A 15,619-nucleotide genomic window follows, 5' to 3' on the forward strand; every position below is an offset into this window, starting at 1 on the left:
TCATTTGTATACACATTCAAAAAAACACTTTTTTTTTCTACAATAAATCCAAAAACAGAAAATGAGTACTTTTTATTACAATTGTGATGAATACAAATTTTAAATGATGATACTACACTTAAATAATCTATCTATCTACTTTTTCTTATTTCTACTTGTCTTGATTTTTCGTTTCTTTTCAGCTTTGGGTAACTTGTGTTTGCGTTTTTCCCGTGCTTCTTCCTTGGCCTTTTGCTTACGTTCTTTCTTGCTCTCCTTGTCTTCGTTTTTCTTGCCCTTGAGCACCTTGGTTCGACCTTTTCCATCATCATCATCAGTACCATCATCATCATCGTCATCGTCGTCATCGTCGTCACTATCATCATCATTATCACTTTTATCTTGTTGCGTATTATCCAATTTATCTTTTTGATCATTGTCGAGTTCATTGATATCTTGTTGTGATGGTTCCGTGATAGTCACTTTGTCTATAGATGATGTGATGGATGCTACCTTTTCAATTTGATCAGTGAAGTTGGATTGTCCCAATAGATTTGAATAGACAAGCTAGACGTTATCAAAAAAAAAAAAAAAAAAATCAATCGCCATTCAGTATTTTTTTTTTCCTTTTCTAACTTACATCCTTTCCTTCACCTTCGGCAATAAGAAGAGTATCACGTTCAACGTCAATGACTTCATTCAAAGTTTGAGGTATATAGGACTTCATAAAAATGTCTTCTTCCATCGTGTTTCGATCCTTTTCTGGATTGGCATTTAATTTCATTTGAATCTAAAGAAGAAAGGATGTTAGTTCTTTTCCAACGTCATTCTTTTTTTTTTTTTTTTTTTTTTTTTTTTTACTTTTTCCAGAGCTTCATCCACAACATGTTCTTCATTTCCAAACGAGATATCCGTAACAAATTGGAATAAATCCATCAGACTCATCACACGTACACCTTTTTTTGCAAAATAGTCAGTGACATTGGACAGATCTTTTCGTAAGAATTCAGACGCATGTGGGTGATCATGTTCAACAGATTGTGATACATCAATGATATATAAAGTACGAGAATGATACCTAAATATATATACATAAAAAGAAAAATATAATTGAGTATATCCTATCATCATCTTGATTTATACTTACAAGATGTTATATTCTGATAAATCAGCATGGACCAATTTACAAACTTGATACATTGTACGGATATTCTTGATCAATTGATAGTATAATTTGGGGTACCGGGAAGTTTCAATTTGAGCATCTTTTAGTCTTGGATAAGCCCTATACAAAATCATGATCAGATTATTATTATTATTATTTGTGATTATTATCAATATATTACCATCCATTCTTGTCACCTAAAAACTCCATAACCAAAACATGCATACGTAAAACCAGAGCTTCAGGAGAAGGAATTCCAGCTTGATGAAGTCGACGCAAGTTACGCATTTCTTTTTCTGCCCAAACCTTGACCATCTTTCTTGGATTGGATTTGCTGTAACCATGACGGAAACGATATTCACCTGTCACATATCGATCACGATCTTTAAATGTCAAAATAGAAGTTTTATATACTTTGATGGCTCGATGTTGTCCATCTTCTGTTGATGCATGATATACGTTTGCCTAACCAAAAAAAAAAAAAAAAATTAATCAAATGTAACAAAAAAGGTATATCTATCAGTCATACCTCTTTTCCAGTACTAATACAACCATTGATTTCATAAAAGATACCACGATTCAACATTTTGAAGAGAATAATACGAGTACGAGGATCCAATACTTGTTCTACTGTAGCACGATCCGCCTTGTCTTTTTGTGTGGTTCTAAAATAAAGAAATAAATCAATTGAGTGATTGATAAATAAAAAAAAAAAGCACACTTACTTATCGCCACTGGCTTTCTTGCTACTAAGTTTGATATCACTGGCAACTGAGGCAGAGATACGAGGAGGTACATATTGATCAACATGAATTCGACTAGCAAAACGACCCAAAGTTTCCATTTGAGAATCTAACATTTTCTTTTTAGTTTCAAGTTCTTCATTTGTAATGGTAGGTTTAATAGTCATTTTTTTGGTATTTGCAGCAGGAGTAGGTTGAGTTGTATTGTTTGTAGGTGTCATTTGTTGTTTAAGTTTATTGTATTGTTTGGTGAAATCTAAACAAAAAAAATTATTATATTAGTTTATGATACAAAAAAAATTATAGTCAAATAAAATTACCTCCAGTAGCTGTATCCCACATATCAGCATCGTTCAATTCATCTTCAAGATAATCATCATAATCATCATAGTTTTCATCAAAGTCACTAAATTCCTCTTGAGTGATATCCAAAGACATTGTATTAAAAATTAAAAAAAAAATAAGTTAAGAAAGGAAAGGAAAAAAAAATGTGGCCCTCTTTTTTTTTTTTAATCGACGGCCTTAAAAAAAAAAATTGGCTCAGCCACTAGGTAACTTTGCATAAACCATACAAGATAGTTTAGTGGTAGTAGACATCAATGATATTTTTATTAATAAAAAGTAATATGTTAAGATATTATGTATAAGGTATTCTTCGACATATGACAAGTGGGACTATGTATAAGAGGATGAAGGAGGGAAATGGTTGAACATACAAAAAAAAAAGTATATAGTATATATATATATAATAAGAAAGGGAAGAACATTGTGGTATGAAAAAACAATAATAAAGACAAAAAAGATTAAGCACCATTGGATTGTATAACAGTTTGAGTAACAGCAGTTTCAGTAGGTATATGAGATTGTACAGATTGAATCAAGTTGAGACGTTCAAGAATCAATCGAGTAGACCGTTCCAAATTAAAAGTATAGAAATGTACACCTTTAATACCAGCATCTAACATGGTACGAATGAATCGGATAGTCAATTCAATTCCATATTCCTTGACAGCAGCATCATCTTCCTTGATAGCTTCGAGATCATTCCAAATAGATTCAGGTACATAATTATTATTAAAAGAAATCACACGCTTGAGACCTTGATAATTTTGAATAGGGAAAACACCAGGTAAAATGGGACATGTGATACCAATAGCGCGACATTTCTTCACAAAGTCTAAAAACATATCAACATCATAAAATAGTTGAGTAACAATCAAGTCAGCACCTGCATCCACCTTGGCTTTCAAATGTTGTAAATCATCTTCTTTAGAAGGATTATCAATATGACCTTCAGGGTGACCTAAATAAAAAAAAAAAAAAAATGAGATAAGAAGGTTTTCTTTTTTTTTTTTTTTTTTTTTTTTTTTTTTTTTTTTTTTTTACCTGCAACGGCAATCCCAAAGTAATCACCATATTTGAGACGAATGTATTTCACCAAATCAATAGCATTGTTGAAACCGCCTTCACAGGATTCCCATTTATCTTGACCATGAGGAGGATCACCACGTAAGGCCAAGATATTTTGACAACCACAGGCTTTGGCAGCTTCCAATGCCTTATCGACTTCTTCTGCAGGCATATTGGTACAAGTAAGATGCATCATGGTTTCCACTTTGGATACAGTTTGTGCTGTTTTGACAATTTCAGTCGTTAATTTTGAAGTCGTACCACCAGCACCCCAGGTCACATCGATGAATTCAGGTCCATATCGTTTCATACGTTCAATACGATCGTATAAGTTTTGAATCCCCTAATATCATCAAATAATTAAATAAATAAATAAAAAGTTCATAAATTCATCGTCTTTTTTTTTTTTTTTTTTTACCTGTTCTGTTTTAGGAGGAAAGTATTCAAAAGACCAATAAACTCGTCCTTCTTGTTCAGCTTTGTTGATTTTATCAATAACCTTCATGATGATGTATAAATATAAAGTAGAAATATAAGGATAATGAGGATCAAGAACAAAAAAAAAAGACAGAAAGAAAGAAAGAAAGAAATTGGGTTAATGATTTTCCTCATTCCTTTTTTATACTGCCTAGAAAAAAAAAGAAGATCTAAATGTAAAATGTATTTGATTCGCTGTAGAGCATATCAAACGTTAATTTTATCCAATCAAATTGCAAATGACTTGAATAACCTCATCTTTCATCTCTTTTTTTTTTTTTCTTCTTTATTTGCATGAATACAGATCCCACTTTTCAGGTTTTCCTTTATCACATCATAATCATCTATCAACAACGACAAATTCAAAAGTTATCAACAACAAAAAATAAAAAAAAATCATTAATGAGAATAAAAAAAAAGTGTATTTGTTTATTTCAATATCCATAAAAACTAATAACTACAATAAACTTTTTGTAACTAACTAGAATAAAGATGGAGATTAGCCAATGATATCTTTTTATTTTCTACAATCACGCAAATACGTTCAGCTCCGACGCCTGATAAAAAAACTTGTTTCTCTAATCATCATTCACCATCATGATCATTTGCCCCTATTTGCGTTGCTGCTTGCCCTTTGATTTGCTAGAACAATTGTCACAATACCATTTTCCTTTGGGGACCGTTTTCAAGTCTACACATGCCAAATGGAACCATTCAATATCACACTAAATAATTAACAATAAAAAATAAATCATTATTTTGGATTCAATAATATTTTTTTTTTCTTTTGAAGCCTTACATCAGCATTATCACAAGCTACCATTTCACCAAAAGAAACTTGTTGGCAATAACAATAAAGGGGTTCATTTGGATCGATATTCATATCACTATTGGATGATCTATATAAATGAAGAGTAAGATAATAATAAAAAAAAGGTGTTAATAAAAATTTAACTTACGTTTTTTTGGATTTGCCTAATAAAAAAGGTGAAATCAATTAAAATCTAAGATCCTTATTCCCTATTTTTTTCTTTTTTTTTTTTTTTTTTTTTTTTTTTTACCAGTACTGAATGGCCTTGTTTTATCCTGGGATTTCGGAGTTCTTTGGTCTTTTGCATTTTGTGATGTTCGAATGAGATTTCCAGGTGGTGGTGTTCCAGGATTACCATCCTTGATTTTTCGTTCTATTTTTTTTTTTTTAAAAAAAAAAATGAAGTCAATCATCCAATCTAACTATATATTTGTATGACTTACTTTTGGCTAGAGATGGATAATATTTGTACAAAAAAAAAAAAAAGATGAGTATAATTTCTTGATCCGATATGATGGACTTACTTTTCTTCTCCGGCTTCATTTCTTTGCGTTCACGTTCCAATCGTTTCAAGGATTTTTCTCTAAATTCCATACTTTCACGTAAATTTCTTGACGATGGTTCCAAACCAGGATAACTTGTAATACGAAGATTACCCACTGGATGATCTTCTTCTAATTTCACCAAATTGGCATCTAATCGATTACAATGCCGATCCACCTACAAAAAAAAAAAATGCAATATAGATGAATCCTATATTTTTTTGACTCGATATCTTTCTTTATTTATTAATTTTACCGCGTCAAATGTCGACTTTGCAAGTGCTACTTTTTCTTCACCACGTTTCAATGTTTCTGTTAATACCACATCCAAAAGTTTTAACTTTTCAATACGTCGTTTGTTATCCATTTCCTTGATATTGTCAATCAAGTCGATCGCCTGACTTGCCGCTGTATCCATGAGTTCTATTCAAACAAACAAAAAAAAAAACATTTGAAATACTATTCGACATTGTTTAATTATTTACCTTGCGCGTAACCGTCTAGTTCTCTCATCAATGTAAAGTTACGTTGTAGTTCCAATGGAAGTGCTTCAATAGCTAACATATATATATATATATAAGAAAGAAAGAATGAGATTACTTCAAACTAAACTAAACTTGACTTACTATCAATATAGTCATCCAAATAAGATAATTGATCTAAATGTTTAGAAACTGTAGGAGGTCTCATGATGATAAAAGATGGTTCTAATATAATAAAGGTGATAAGATTGAAAGAAAAGAAATAAAAAAAAAAAAAAAGGAATCAATTTATGCGCCGAAAAAAACAAGAGGTGGTTGCCATCTGTCTCGTATGAAAAAATACGATTTCACTTTCCGAAATCATTTTATATTTTTTTCTTTTCCACTCTTATTTACTTCAATATGCAGTATGGTATCACATTTGTATTGATATCATGTTGTTTTTTATCTTATACTTTTGCTTCAAGAGGCAATGAACAATCCATATTTTTACAGTGTGTTGACCATTGTAATCAAACTCAATGTCCTGCTCAACTTCCTTTACCTTTGACTCTTTTATTTTGGTCATGGTAATATTCTTTTTCTTTCTTTTTTTTTTTTTTTTGACCCTAATTATAAGTTTGTTTTTTTTTTTTCTTTTCTTTTCTAGTAAAGAAAACTGTCAATATAATTGTATGCAAACTATCACGGACAAGGCACTTGAACATGGTGAACAAGTTTTCCAATACTTTGGGAAATGGTAATATAAAAATAAAAAAAAAAAGGAATACCTTGTTTTCTCACTCAACTCAACTTTTTTTTTTTTAATCTATGGTAGGCCATTCTATCGGTGGATGGGTATTCAAGAACCCGCATCTGTCTTATTTTCCATTGGCAATGGTTGGGTACATTATCATTACTATCATATTCTGAAGAAAAAGATTCCTTCGAATTACTACTTGAAGAATGCCATGTTAGTGTATGCTTTGTTTGGAATGAATGCGTGGATATGGAGTACTGTGTTTCATGCACGCGATACAGCTATCACGGAAAAATTGGATTATTTCAGTGCCGGTCTTTTGATTCTTTACTCATTATACTATGCTCTACGACGTTTGTTTTATATTCAACATCCTCCATGGTGGATGACTCTGGTGTTTGTTAGTTGTTATGGTATACATGTAGGTTATTTATCATTGATTCGATTTGATTATGGTTATAATATGCTTGCATCCGTGGTGGTGGGTTTGATTCAATTATCTCTTTGGGTGGGTTGGTCTATTCAGCAATATACAGTTGATGACAAACGTCGATCTTTTGCCTATATGGCCTTGATCTCAGTAGTAGGTGTCGCTCTGGCCATGTCTCTTGAATTACTTGATTTCCCTCCTCTTCTTCGTATATTGGATGCTCATAGTCTTTGGCATTTATCTACTATTCCTCTCATGGCTATTTGGTATCAATTTGTCTTGAAGGATACAACTCATGAAATGAAATACCATAAATCAACTGTCACCACTACTTTACCTATACCAAAATGAAGATGATGTCTATGGGGTATCTTTTATTTAGAATTTTATAGAATCCTTTCTTCTTCTTCCTTTTTTTTTTTTAATAAAGCATGATTCTTCTATTATTATTATTATTATTTTGGATGACATTTTTATTGGCTATATATATATATTTTAAAAAAAGATCTCATCTTTTTTCTTGAGATTGACGCAAGGCCTAGGATTCGTGCGGCTACTGAAACCGAAAAAGATATAATATCTCTTTTTTTTTTTTTTCTCTTTCTTTCTTTTCTTTTTCTGTTTATATTTATCTCACCTTTTTTTTATATATCCATCTTATTCAAGGCCATGCGATTTATATGTTTTCTGAAAATATAACCAGTTCCTCTCCTTCATCATGTCATGATACTCGACATATCAAAAAAGGGTTCCAACAACTCCCAGCAGAACTCTTGGTACGTATTTTCATTCTTGCCCAGAATCCCGAACTTCGCCTGGTGATGAAGACAATGTATGGTATTTCAAAATCAACACTTGTACGAGCGCAATTCCTTATTGAACGGTTTGGTCGATCGGCTGCTCTTGGTGAACGCGGTATGAAAAGTTTCCGAATGGCATCGACAGTGTCAGTGGTTGATCATTTACTCAAGTTTCGGTGCGATCCTCGATCCGATGGTGATTATCTTGTATGGCAGGCATGTGAGCAAAACAATGTACCTCTGTTTATTTTGGTGGTAGATGCTATTCGACCAGACTCGGCGACATTGGATCGATATCTGAATAGGGTAGCAATGATGTCAGAAGGAATGCGTATGGTGGATATTCTTGTCAAACGGTATGGTGCGTCAATACATCATGGCGATGATACTATGATGATGCTAGCATGTGCTCATCATAATATCAACATGGTTCAACATTTGATTTCTCGGTATGGCTGTGACCCGCATTTCCAACGTGAACGTTATCTTCGTCGTGCTTGTCTTTCTGGTTCTGAAGCTCTGGTGACTCTTTTATTACCTGGTGCGGATATCCATTGTTTCAACGATGCTGCTCTACAAAACGCTGCTTTTAAACAACACTCTACCATTGTCGATCTCTTACTCAAGGCCGGTGCTGATCCTCATGCCAATCGAAACGCAAGTCTTCTATGTGCTGTCCAAAACAATGATCTTACCACCATCCAACTCTTACTCGCCGCTGGTGCCGATCCTCGTTGTCGACAAGATGAACCTTTACGTCTGGCTTGTCGTCATGGAGATGTAACGACTGTGGATTGTTTGATTCATGCCACCGATAGGGTACAAGATATGGTCAATTGTGGAAATGGAATGCCTTTATATGAAGCTTTGGTAGCTGGTCATGCAACGGTGACGATGTCCTTATTATCCAAAGGTGCTGATGCAAATTCTCCTCTTGCCTTGCATGGTCTGCAACAAGCAATACTACTCAATCATCTTACATGCGTCCAAATCATGGCCAATGCTGGTGCCATGCCTGTTGATCCTTCCTCTTTATTCGACAAACCAAGATTATCCGATTCTATGCGCTCCTTGATTCAATCCTATTTTATGTAACATATTTGTTTGTATTATGAAGTCTATTTGAAATAAATCATATTGTTTTTTTTTTTTTTTTTTTTGAAAATCATGTTTATTACAAAAGATACAAAGAGAAGAGGGGGAGATGTATACATAAATATAGCTGTAAAGATATATGTGTGACAATAAATTGATGGATGGTGTGCAAAAGGAAATATATACAAAGAAGAAAAAAATAAGAGGGTTGTATGTTTGGAAAATTGATAAAAAATAATAATAAAAAAAAAGTTAAGTGAATGGATAATAGAGAAGGGGAAGATAGAAAAATTCAAGATAATAATAATAATAATAAATATATATACTATATATAAAGATTAGAGGGGGGAATGAAGATAAAAGGGTAGGGGGAATTTTTTTTTTTTTTTGGAGATGAAGAGAGACTAATGTTGGAGAGATAAACGGGAACTTGATTCATGAGCTAAAGCCAAATGTTGTCGAAAAGAATTGACTTGACTGCCACCGATGCACATAAAAGTGGTTCTTGATGATGATGATGATGATGATGATGATGATGGACGTTGAGACGAATATAATCGAGAAATACCTTGTAAAGCTTCAAATTCATTCAAAGTCAAAGGAAGGATACCATTTACACCTAGACCATGAGTCACAGAGAGATCTTGTATAGGCAAAGCCAATTCCACTGTAGACAAATTTCGAGTCAAAGGACGACAATCAAAAGATGATATCGATGGCGAAGGTAGACTGATGGTTGACCAAGAATCATGACTACTTATACTTTGATCGCATTCCGCAGGTGGAGGAGTCAATGGCGCGTTATCATGGAGTCCGAGTTCTTTAGGTGATGGCAAAAAAGTCAGAGAAGGAGAAAAGTAACCCATGGAAGTTGGTCGATAATCACTGATAGATGGGAGCCGTTGAGAATAAGATATTGCATCTGGTTCTGCTGAAGGTGATACAGGTAAGGAGATATGTGATTGGATTGTTGGTGATAGGAGAGGAGCCAAAAGTTTGGGAGGTTGTTTTTTTGTTCTTTCCATTATTTTTGTTGTTGTTGTTGTTTTATCTTGTTGCTTGTTTTGTACCCGTTTTTTGTCATGAGTTTTATTATGAGTCGAGGTATGTTGAATCATGTTGTCGAAACGGCTAAAAGTACGTTCACAACCAGGTACCACACATTTGAATGGTTTCTATTATTAAAAAAAAAATTGGTAAATATGAAATATTGAAGAAGAAATAGATATAGAACTTACTTCGCCAGTATGCTTTCGTGCATGTCTTGCCAAGTGTTCACTACGTGTAAATACCATATTACAATCACCATAACCAGTACATTGAAAGAGTTTTGGTTCAGAATGGCAATGATGGTGTCGTTTTTTCATAACAGGCATAGTCCACAATAAAAATAGATATTTTAAGAAAGGAAAAAAGGATAAAAAGAAAGAAAAGGAACGAAGAAACAGGGGTTGTGGAGCAAATAGTTTATATAAAGGGAAGAAAATTTCATTCGCCGAACTTGGAGGAGCCAGGGCGAACAAAAAGTCTTTCGATCAGCATGAATAAATGGTTTCACTGACATAAGTAAACGGTTCTTAAAAATCGAAAAATAGAAAGATGGAAGTTTTTTTTTTATTTTTACTAAAGGGTATTAAAAAAAATAAATAAATAAAAAAAAAAAAACTACACAATAAACTATACTAATGTTTGATACAAATGGATGGCTCCAGAGAATCTATGAATAATAATAGGTCATTAGCTTTATTTGGTAGTTTTCTTTTCTTTCTCTTTTGGATTCTAACCTACCTTGCACTATGACTATCGTGCTGGGAAGTAATACATATAACATCCGTTCCTACATTGATTACCCGAGATCCAAACCGTGCCTAAAATATAAGAAAATAATAATAATAATAATCAAAGTTAGAAACAAAAAAAAAAGACAGGGTACATTTTTTTTAAGAAAATCCAATCACATAATAAGTCTGGACCTATCTATCATTACCATAGTAGCATGGTTTTCCAAGCAATCAAGACGTTCTTTGTTCACTATCCAACGATATAATCTTCCTTTTTCTATCATAAAAGTTTGGATAAGATTCTTTATTCTTGTTGAATGTGTCTTCTTACCTTTTGAACCCATAGGTTCGCCAATCCAAAGTCCAACATTATCATCTTTATCTTGAAAGAAAACTACGCTGGCACCAAAATGGCCTGACACTTGTTGTCCCTTGATTTTCTTGACCAATCCATACTCGGTTGCTAGTGATTTCTGCCCCCGATCCAATACACGCCAATCATAAAGTCGGACACTACCTCCTTGCCAATACTTACGTACACCTGAATATGTATCCTATCAAAAAAAAAAAATGATAATAAGTACTCTTTTCTCTCTCTCTTTAGAAGAAGAGAGAAGTATTACCTCTGTAGGACTTGATATCACCAACATGTCATTTTTCCATCCTTGAAGTACACTAAAGTTGTATACGTAAAAATAAAAGAGAAACTAAAAAAAGTCAGTCATCCAAAAAAAAAAAAATTTTGTGTCATCAGGTTTTTCCTTTGTGTGAATTTTTTTCTATTACGTTCCAAATTGTTCAAATTTTCTTTTTCCAGGCATCATCCATTGTAATTTTGATGAGATATCGTTCAATACAATAAATCCATAGACCTTGCCAACTTGAGGAACATTGTTTATTTTAGCACTTGGAGCCCCAACCAAAAGTGTACCATAATTTGTCAAAGAAGAGAAGAATGTCATAGACCAACCAAAATGTTCATATGACATAGGTGTATTGCTTTGGAATATTTGATCTGGTATTATTTCTTGTCTTCTATCATCATTATTACCATAAATAGATTTGGATAAAAACATTTCAACTGATCCTGCCTTTTGTTTTATAAGTTAGTAAAAAAAAAAAAAAAAATTGTCTGTTTCCTTTTTTGTTTTTTTTTTTTTCTGTACCTGAGGTATGTTCATGGTCGTACAATAAGGACAACCCACCAGAAGATCACGATACCCATCTTGATTGATATCGAACCCCGCCAAAATATACCCCCAACCTTCTGTTGTAGCTGCGGATAGAAGGGTCCTATTCGGTTCAGACGCCAATCCATGATCAAGACTACCAAAAAAAATGTCCACTTTTCCTTGAAGACCATTAGCAAAAGGAGATGCCACGGCAAGATCATCTATACCATCTCTATTCATATCTATTACAGCAAGAGCCCATCCAAATCGTCCATCAGAATCTTTCCCCAATAAAACTTGTTTCGATTCATTTCTTGCATCATCCATTTGCTGCTGTCGTATCATTGGTTGTTTTTGTCCATCCAAAATGAAAACAGCCCCAGCCATTGTGAGACTAGAAGATATCACACCACCATCGTTGTTATCAATACTGTAATAAGGTGCGGATATGGCTAGATCAATATGGCCATCTCCATCAAAATCACCAATCACGGTTGCATGTCCAAAACTTGCCAAAGAAGATGGAATAGATAATGCTGAGATGCTATCCTCTTTTCTACTAGAAACTTGTTCCAAAGGGCGACAGTGATTATGAAAAGGTTCCTCCAATAGATGTTGTACAGACAAATCAACAGTTGCTGAGGATGTATTGATGATAACTTGTTGAAACTTGTCATTATAATGTTGATGAGATCCATCATTTTGTTGTTGAAGTAAATGATGATATTGCTCGTTAAATGTTGATTGGTTGAGTGTCAAAGTAAGAATTCCGTTTTTGGTGTCCCAATCATCTATGATGCCGTATTTCCGTTGTAATTGTTCTATATCATCATCATCAATCCATCTATGACGAAAAGTAGGTCGTTGTACTTTTGTATGATATTCAAATCTAACAGAGTTGTTCTTACTGTGTAAGCCGTTGTCAAAATAGTCATCACAAAGTATGTCAGGTACACCACTTTCAAAAGCATGAATCATATCTTTGTAACAATAACTGACACTTGCTGCAAGATCTTGTAATCCTATTAAAAAAAAAGAAAGGTAAGTTGATGAATAAAAAAAAAAAAAGAATAGTAAGGTGGAACTTGCCTCCTTTGTAATAATCATTCAGTTGATCTACCAAAAATGGACTCTTGGCACCATAATAATCAAACATCCATTGTCCAAATTTTAAATCCAACTTGACCCCTGCGAATGCCGCCACCATGCAGTAACGAAGATGATCTTTCAAAGGTATCATTGGTCGAAAAGGATTTGTCAAATGTTGTTGTTGTTGTTGTTGATATATATTATCATTACTATAATACAGTTCATAAATATTGACTAAATCTTGAAGAGGTACTTGCCAAGTTTCATTTAAATATCCCACTCGTGCAGCATGTTGTAAAGTGAATTCAGCCCCCGTATCAGCTACTGTATGTGCTTTTTGATAATCACCATCAAAATCCAATTGTGACATTGCTTGTATAAAATAATTTTCCAATCCATTTAAAGAATGCCATTTGACATCTGCTACATCATGTGACATGATAGCGAAAATAAATACGATAAGACCCTAAAAAAAAGAAAATATTAATTCATTCATTTCATTTTCTTGATTGATTATCTATCTATTTACTTGAATATGAGGATCTGTCCATGGTTGAGGATAAGTATCACGAACATAATTAATAGCTGTTTTGATAAAAGGAGCCCAATGTGCTATTATCCAAAAAAAAAAAAAAGATAAATTTCAAAGTAAAATAGTTTATGATTGATATTACCATCTTCAGATTGTTGATTGTAACCTAAACATTGATATCCCCTAAATATATATATAATCTTTTAATTTTAGAAAAGAAAAATAAAATCAAACAAAAAAAAAAATTACCAATCAGGAAAAAATGAACCAGATTGCATAAAACCAGGAAAAGATGTCAAAAGTTGCTTATATTTTGATTCCATACTATTTCTAGGACTAAAAAGTTCTATTGACCTATACGATATTTCATTATGAACAACACTAACAAAAAAAAAAAAATCATATAGTGAGCGATTAGCATACGTTTTGTGTTACAATTGATAAAAAAAAAAGTTCTATCTTTTCTTTCCTTACATCCCACATGCATTTGTCAATGTCGTAATAGAAAAAAGAATACATAAAAAAAATAAAATATTTATTGATTGTAATATATTGATTAAATAAAAAGGGTCCATATATATAAAGGTAATAATGAAATGACAAAAAGGAAAAAGGGGAAAAGGAGAGAGAGAAGGGAAAAAAAAAAAAAAAAAGAAATGAAAAAGAAAAAGTTCGAAGAAAAGAAAAAAAATGAAAAAAAATTCATCCAATGATTTCTACATTCTGTATGTAGTTCAATCCCAGATTGGGTAATTCCAAATGATCTTCTTTTATTATTTTCATATCATAAAGAATGACTAAACTAAATCTAATCTAAAAATATATATGTATATATTCAAACATTTCTTTAACTAATTATAATTCTTGATAATTGATGTTCCTTGAACCATCTTCTTATAGTTTCTAAACTTATTTCATTGTTGTTGTTGTTGTTCGTCAGACATAAAGTATTCAATTCCCTTAAATCCCGTCCCCAATCGATCACAGAAGTCAGTAGATCCGGTTGTAACCAGTCATAATAACCAAGATCCCAAAATTTTAATTTGCGTAAACCACGAGAGAATATCATCATAGCTGGTGGTCCTTGTATCATATCAAAACATCCTGCTGAATAAAGCCATAATAAATTTGGTACTGTTGTTGCCACAAGATAAGCCAATGTGATCCATGGTGTCTTATTCGTCAAATGCATAAATGAAATATTTAATGATACCAATGTACGACCTAAGAATGGTGTTGATAAAGTATATGATACTCTTGGTGTATAGATCACATTTTCGATCTCTGGTCGTAGTACTTTCATCACTTGATATAAATGTAACCATTGTCCAGTTTCTTCTTGCTGATTTAAATCCAATATAAACTGAGGAATATCATCATTGCTATCGCCTTTTCTTTCATTTCCCGTCTTTTCGTCATCTAATAACAGATCTTCCCAATCATCCACTGGTTCCTCTTGTTTCGTCGTTATTGATGTTGTTGTCATTGGTATCATATCTACCTTCCAAAATGCCTGAATCAATCGTTCCAATGAAATACAACTACCTTCCAACCACAATTCTTCGTATTCAGTCTTTTGAAACATAGTCAACGTATTGTCAGTCAGTAAAGATCTATCACCATCGTTTCCAAGAAAGGACCATTCATAAAGTAAGATTTGTTTGACATGACTGGGTATACATTTGAATTGTTGAGCCAATTGAGAAGTATAAGAAGAAGAAGAAGAAGAGAGAGTATCAGCGAGTTGACAACAACAAAGTGACATTAAACTCTGAACAGAAAAAGAAAGTTCACTACCATGTTTCAGTTGTAATCGTCGTTGTTGTTTAATTCTTGAAGAAATAGAGGTAGTAGAGTTAGTAGACGCATGAGTTCTTCTACTAGCAGCAGTCCAAGATGGTGGTGGTGGTGGACCTGCAGCTGGTCTAGTATAAGGTGGTGTCACTGTTGGTGGATTATCATTGTTTGGTAATGTCATTGCAGGAGGTCGAGGTTGCATCCAATAAGACATTGGGTCCATCATGGTTATTTGTTGTTGCCGTTGTTGTTGTTGTTGTTGAATAGTACCTGTTAAAGTAGAATCATATCGTCGTCTTCGTTCTCGATTTGCTTCTGCTCTTGCTTGTTCCAATCGTAATGTTGCTAACTTCTCCGTCACCGAACTTGTTGGTTCAGAACCGTTATTCTTGATGTTGTGACCATTATGCAATGATGAATATTGATGTTTATATTTGTATTTTCTTCCACTAGGCATAATCGAACATGGTATATAAGTTAAAGAAAGAAAAGAAAAAAAAAATTAAGAAAAAAAAAGGAATACTGCGGGATAATGCTGTTTCAACTTGTTTCTGATCAAAAAAAAAAAAAATAAG

The 15,619-nt window shown here is 33.0% G+C and overlaps 8 protein-coding genes across 8 annotated transcripts; 2 read left to right on the forward strand and 6 right to left on the reverse strand.

Annotated features, from left to right (window-relative positions):
- Positions 1-53: 53 nt before the first annotated feature.
- BX664DRAFT_277726 (RIO1-domain-containing protein) lies at positions 54-2,352 on the reverse strand. Its single transcript, XM_051541372.1, has 8 exons — positions 2,208-2,352; positions 1,870-2,143; positions 1,674-1,809; positions 1,326-1,609; positions 1,127-1,264; positions 841-1,057; positions 620-769; positions 54-546 (listed from the first exon to the last, which is right to left on the reverse strand). Exons 1-8 carry the CDS (start codon positions 2,323-2,325, stop codon positions 136-138), a joined length of 1,728 nt encoding a protein of 575 aa, XP_051401498.1. The 5' UTR covers positions 2,326-2,352; the 3' UTR covers positions 54-135.
- Positions 2,353-2,469: 117 nt separating this feature from the next.
- Positions 2,470-3,866, reverse strand: BX664DRAFT_294517 (methylenetetrahydrofolate reduct). The gene is made up of 3 exons (XM_051542103.1): positions 3,716-3,866; positions 3,274-3,640; positions 2,470-3,190 (listed from the first exon to the last, which is right to left on the reverse strand). The coding sequence occupies exons 1-3, from the start codon at positions 3,800-3,802 to the stop codon at positions 2,691-2,693; spliced, it is 954 nt and encodes a 317-aa protein (XP_051401499.1). The 5' UTR covers positions 3,803-3,866; the 3' UTR covers positions 2,470-2,690.
- A 331-nt stretch (positions 3,867-4,197) lies between these two features.
- On the reverse strand, positions 4,198-5,882 carry BX664DRAFT_99634 (uncharacterized protein). Its single transcript, XM_051549829.1, has 8 exons — positions 5,754-5,882; positions 5,613-5,684; positions 5,384-5,550; positions 5,110-5,305; positions 4,836-4,958; positions 4,734-4,749; positions 4,574-4,673; positions 4,198-4,499 (listed from the first exon to the last, which is right to left on the reverse strand). Exons 1-8 carry the CDS (start codon positions 5,815-5,817, stop codon positions 4,386-4,388), a joined length of 852 nt encoding a protein of 283 aa, XP_051401500.1. The 5' UTR covers positions 5,818-5,882; the 3' UTR covers positions 4,198-4,385.
- A 51-nt stretch (positions 5,883-5,933) lies between these two features.
- BX664DRAFT_277735 (Per1-like protein) lies at positions 5,934-7,232 on the forward strand. Its single transcript, XM_051541373.1, has 3 exons — positions 5,934-6,178; positions 6,259-6,348; positions 6,427-7,232. Exons 1-3 carry the CDS (start codon positions 6,012-6,014, stop codon positions 7,127-7,129), a joined length of 960 nt encoding a protein of 319 aa, XP_051401501.1. The 5' UTR covers positions 5,934-6,011; the 3' UTR covers positions 7,130-7,232.
- A 173-nt stretch (positions 7,233-7,405) lies between these two features.
- On the forward strand, positions 7,406-8,730 carry BX664DRAFT_328806 (ankyrin repeat-containing domain protein). The gene has a single exon (XM_051544667.1). It carries the CDS (start codon positions 7,459-7,461, stop codon positions 8,671-8,673), a length of 1,215 nt encoding a protein of 404 aa, XP_051401502.1. The 5' UTR covers positions 7,406-7,458; the 3' UTR covers positions 8,674-8,730.
- Positions 8,731-8,738: 8 nt separating this feature from the next.
- BX664DRAFT_99661 (uncharacterized protein) lies at positions 8,739-10,171 on the reverse strand. The gene is made up of 2 exons (XM_051549830.1): positions 9,912-10,171; positions 8,739-9,848 (listed from the first exon to the last, which is right to left on the reverse strand). Exons 1-2 carry the CDS (start codon positions 10,047-10,049, stop codon positions 9,078-9,080), a joined length of 909 nt encoding a protein of 302 aa, XP_051401503.1. The 5' UTR covers positions 10,050-10,171; the 3' UTR covers positions 8,739-9,077.
- Positions 10,172-10,350: 179 nt separating this feature from the next.
- On the reverse strand, positions 10,351-13,570 carry BX664DRAFT_313143 (uncharacterized protein; the record flags this gene model as incomplete). The annotated part of the gene is made up of 11 exons (XM_051542617.1): positions 10,351-10,390; positions 10,462-10,541; positions 10,661-10,731; positions 10,786-11,008; positions 11,078-11,129; positions 11,241-11,545; positions 11,621-12,648; positions 12,758-13,181; positions 13,245-13,327; positions 13,390-13,430; positions 13,497-13,570. 11 exons carry the CDS (start codon positions 13,568-13,570, stop codon positions 10,351-10,353), a joined length of 2,421 nt encoding a protein of 806 aa, XP_051401504.1.
- Positions 13,571-13,995: 425 nt separating this feature from the next.
- BX664DRAFT_99705 (uncharacterized protein) lies at positions 13,996-15,615 on the reverse strand. The gene has a single exon (XM_051549831.1). It carries the CDS (start codon positions 15,499-15,501, stop codon positions 14,095-14,097), a length of 1,407 nt encoding a protein of 468 aa, XP_051401505.1. The 5' UTR covers positions 15,502-15,615; the 3' UTR covers positions 13,996-14,094.
- Positions 15,616-15,619: the final 4 nt, after the last annotated feature.

Source organism: Halteromyces radiatus (genome assembly GCF_025201355.1).
Source record: "Halteromyces radiatus strain CBS 162.75 chromosome Unknown BX664scaffold_3, whole genome shotgun sequence".
NCBI classification, from domain to species: Eukaryota; Fungi; Mucoromycota; class Mucoromycetes; order Mucorales; family Cunninghamellaceae; genus Halteromyces; species Halteromyces radiatus.

What these genes read in the sequence shown, in the direction of transcription:
- BX664DRAFT_328806 (XM_051544667.1), top strand. Translation starts at nt 7,459, where the DNA reads ATGTTTTCTGAAAATATAACCAGTTCCTCTCCTTCATCATGTCATGAT.
- BX664DRAFT_277735 (XM_051541373.1), top strand. Translation starts at nt 6,012, where the DNA reads ATGCAGTATGGTATCACATTTGTATTGATATCATGTTGTTTTTTATCT. An exon ending in ACTCTTTTATTTTGGTCATG is followed by an intron (nt 6,179 to 6,258) that starts GTAATATTCTTT and finishes TTTCTTTTCTAG; the next exon opens with TAAAGAAAACTGTCAATATA. An exon ending in TTCCAATACTTTGGGAAATG is followed by an intron (nt 6,349 to 6,426) that starts GTAATATAAAAA and finishes AATCTATGGTAG; the next exon opens with GCCATTCTATCGGTGGATGG.
- BX664DRAFT_99705 (XM_051549831.1), bottom strand. Translation starts at nt 15,501, where the DNA reads ATGCCTAGTGGAAGAAAATACAAATATAAACATCAATATTCATCATTG.
- BX664DRAFT_99661 (XM_051549830.1), bottom strand. Translation starts at nt 10,049, where the DNA reads ATGCCTGTTATGAAAAAACGACACCATCATTGCCATTCTGAACCAAAA. An exon ending in CACGAAAGCATACTGGCGAA is followed by an intron (nt 9,849 to 9,911) that starts GTAAGTTCTATA and finishes TTTTAATAATAG; the next exon opens with AAACCATTCAAATGTGTGGT.
- BX664DRAFT_277726 (XM_051541372.1), bottom strand. Translation starts at nt 2,325, where the DNA reads ATGTCTTTGGATATCACTCAAGAGGAATTTAGTGACTTTGATGAAAAC. An exon ending in TGGATGAAGCTCTGGAAAAA is followed by an intron (nt 770 to 840) that starts GTAAAAAAAAAA and finishes TTTCTTCTTTAG; the next exon opens with ATTCAAATGAAATTAAATGC. An exon ending in CCGAAGGTGAAGGAAAGGAT is followed by an intron (nt 547 to 619) that starts GTAAGTTAGAAA and finishes GATAACGTCTAG; the next exon opens with CTTGTCTATTCAAATCTATT.
- BX664DRAFT_294517 (XM_051542103.1), bottom strand. Translation starts at nt 3,802, where the DNA reads ATGAAGGTTATTGATAAAATCAACAAAGCTGAACAAGAAGGACGAGTT. An exon ending in TTCCTCCTAAAACAGAACAG is followed by an intron (nt 3,641 to 3,715) that starts GTAAAAAAAAAA and finishes TGATGATATTAG; the next exon opens with GGGATTCAAAACTTATACGA. An exon ending in CTTTGGGATTGCCGTTGCAG is followed by an intron (nt 3,191 to 3,273) that starts GTAAAAAAAAAA and finishes TTTTTTATTTAG; the next exon opens with GTCACCCTGAAGGTCATATT.
- BX664DRAFT_99634 (XM_051549829.1), bottom strand. Translation starts at nt 5,817, where the DNA reads ATGAGACCTCCTACAGTTTCTAAACATTTAGATCAATTATCTTATTTG. An exon ending in ACTAGACGGTTACGCGCAAG is followed by an intron (nt 5,551 to 5,612) that starts GTAAATAATTAA and finishes TTGTTTGAATAG; the next exon opens with AACTCATGGATACAGCGGCA. An exon ending in AATGAAGCCGGAGAAGAAAA is followed by an intron (nt 4,959 to 5,109) that starts GTAAGTCCATCA and finishes AAAAAAAAATAG; the next exon opens with AACGAAAAATCAAGGATGGT.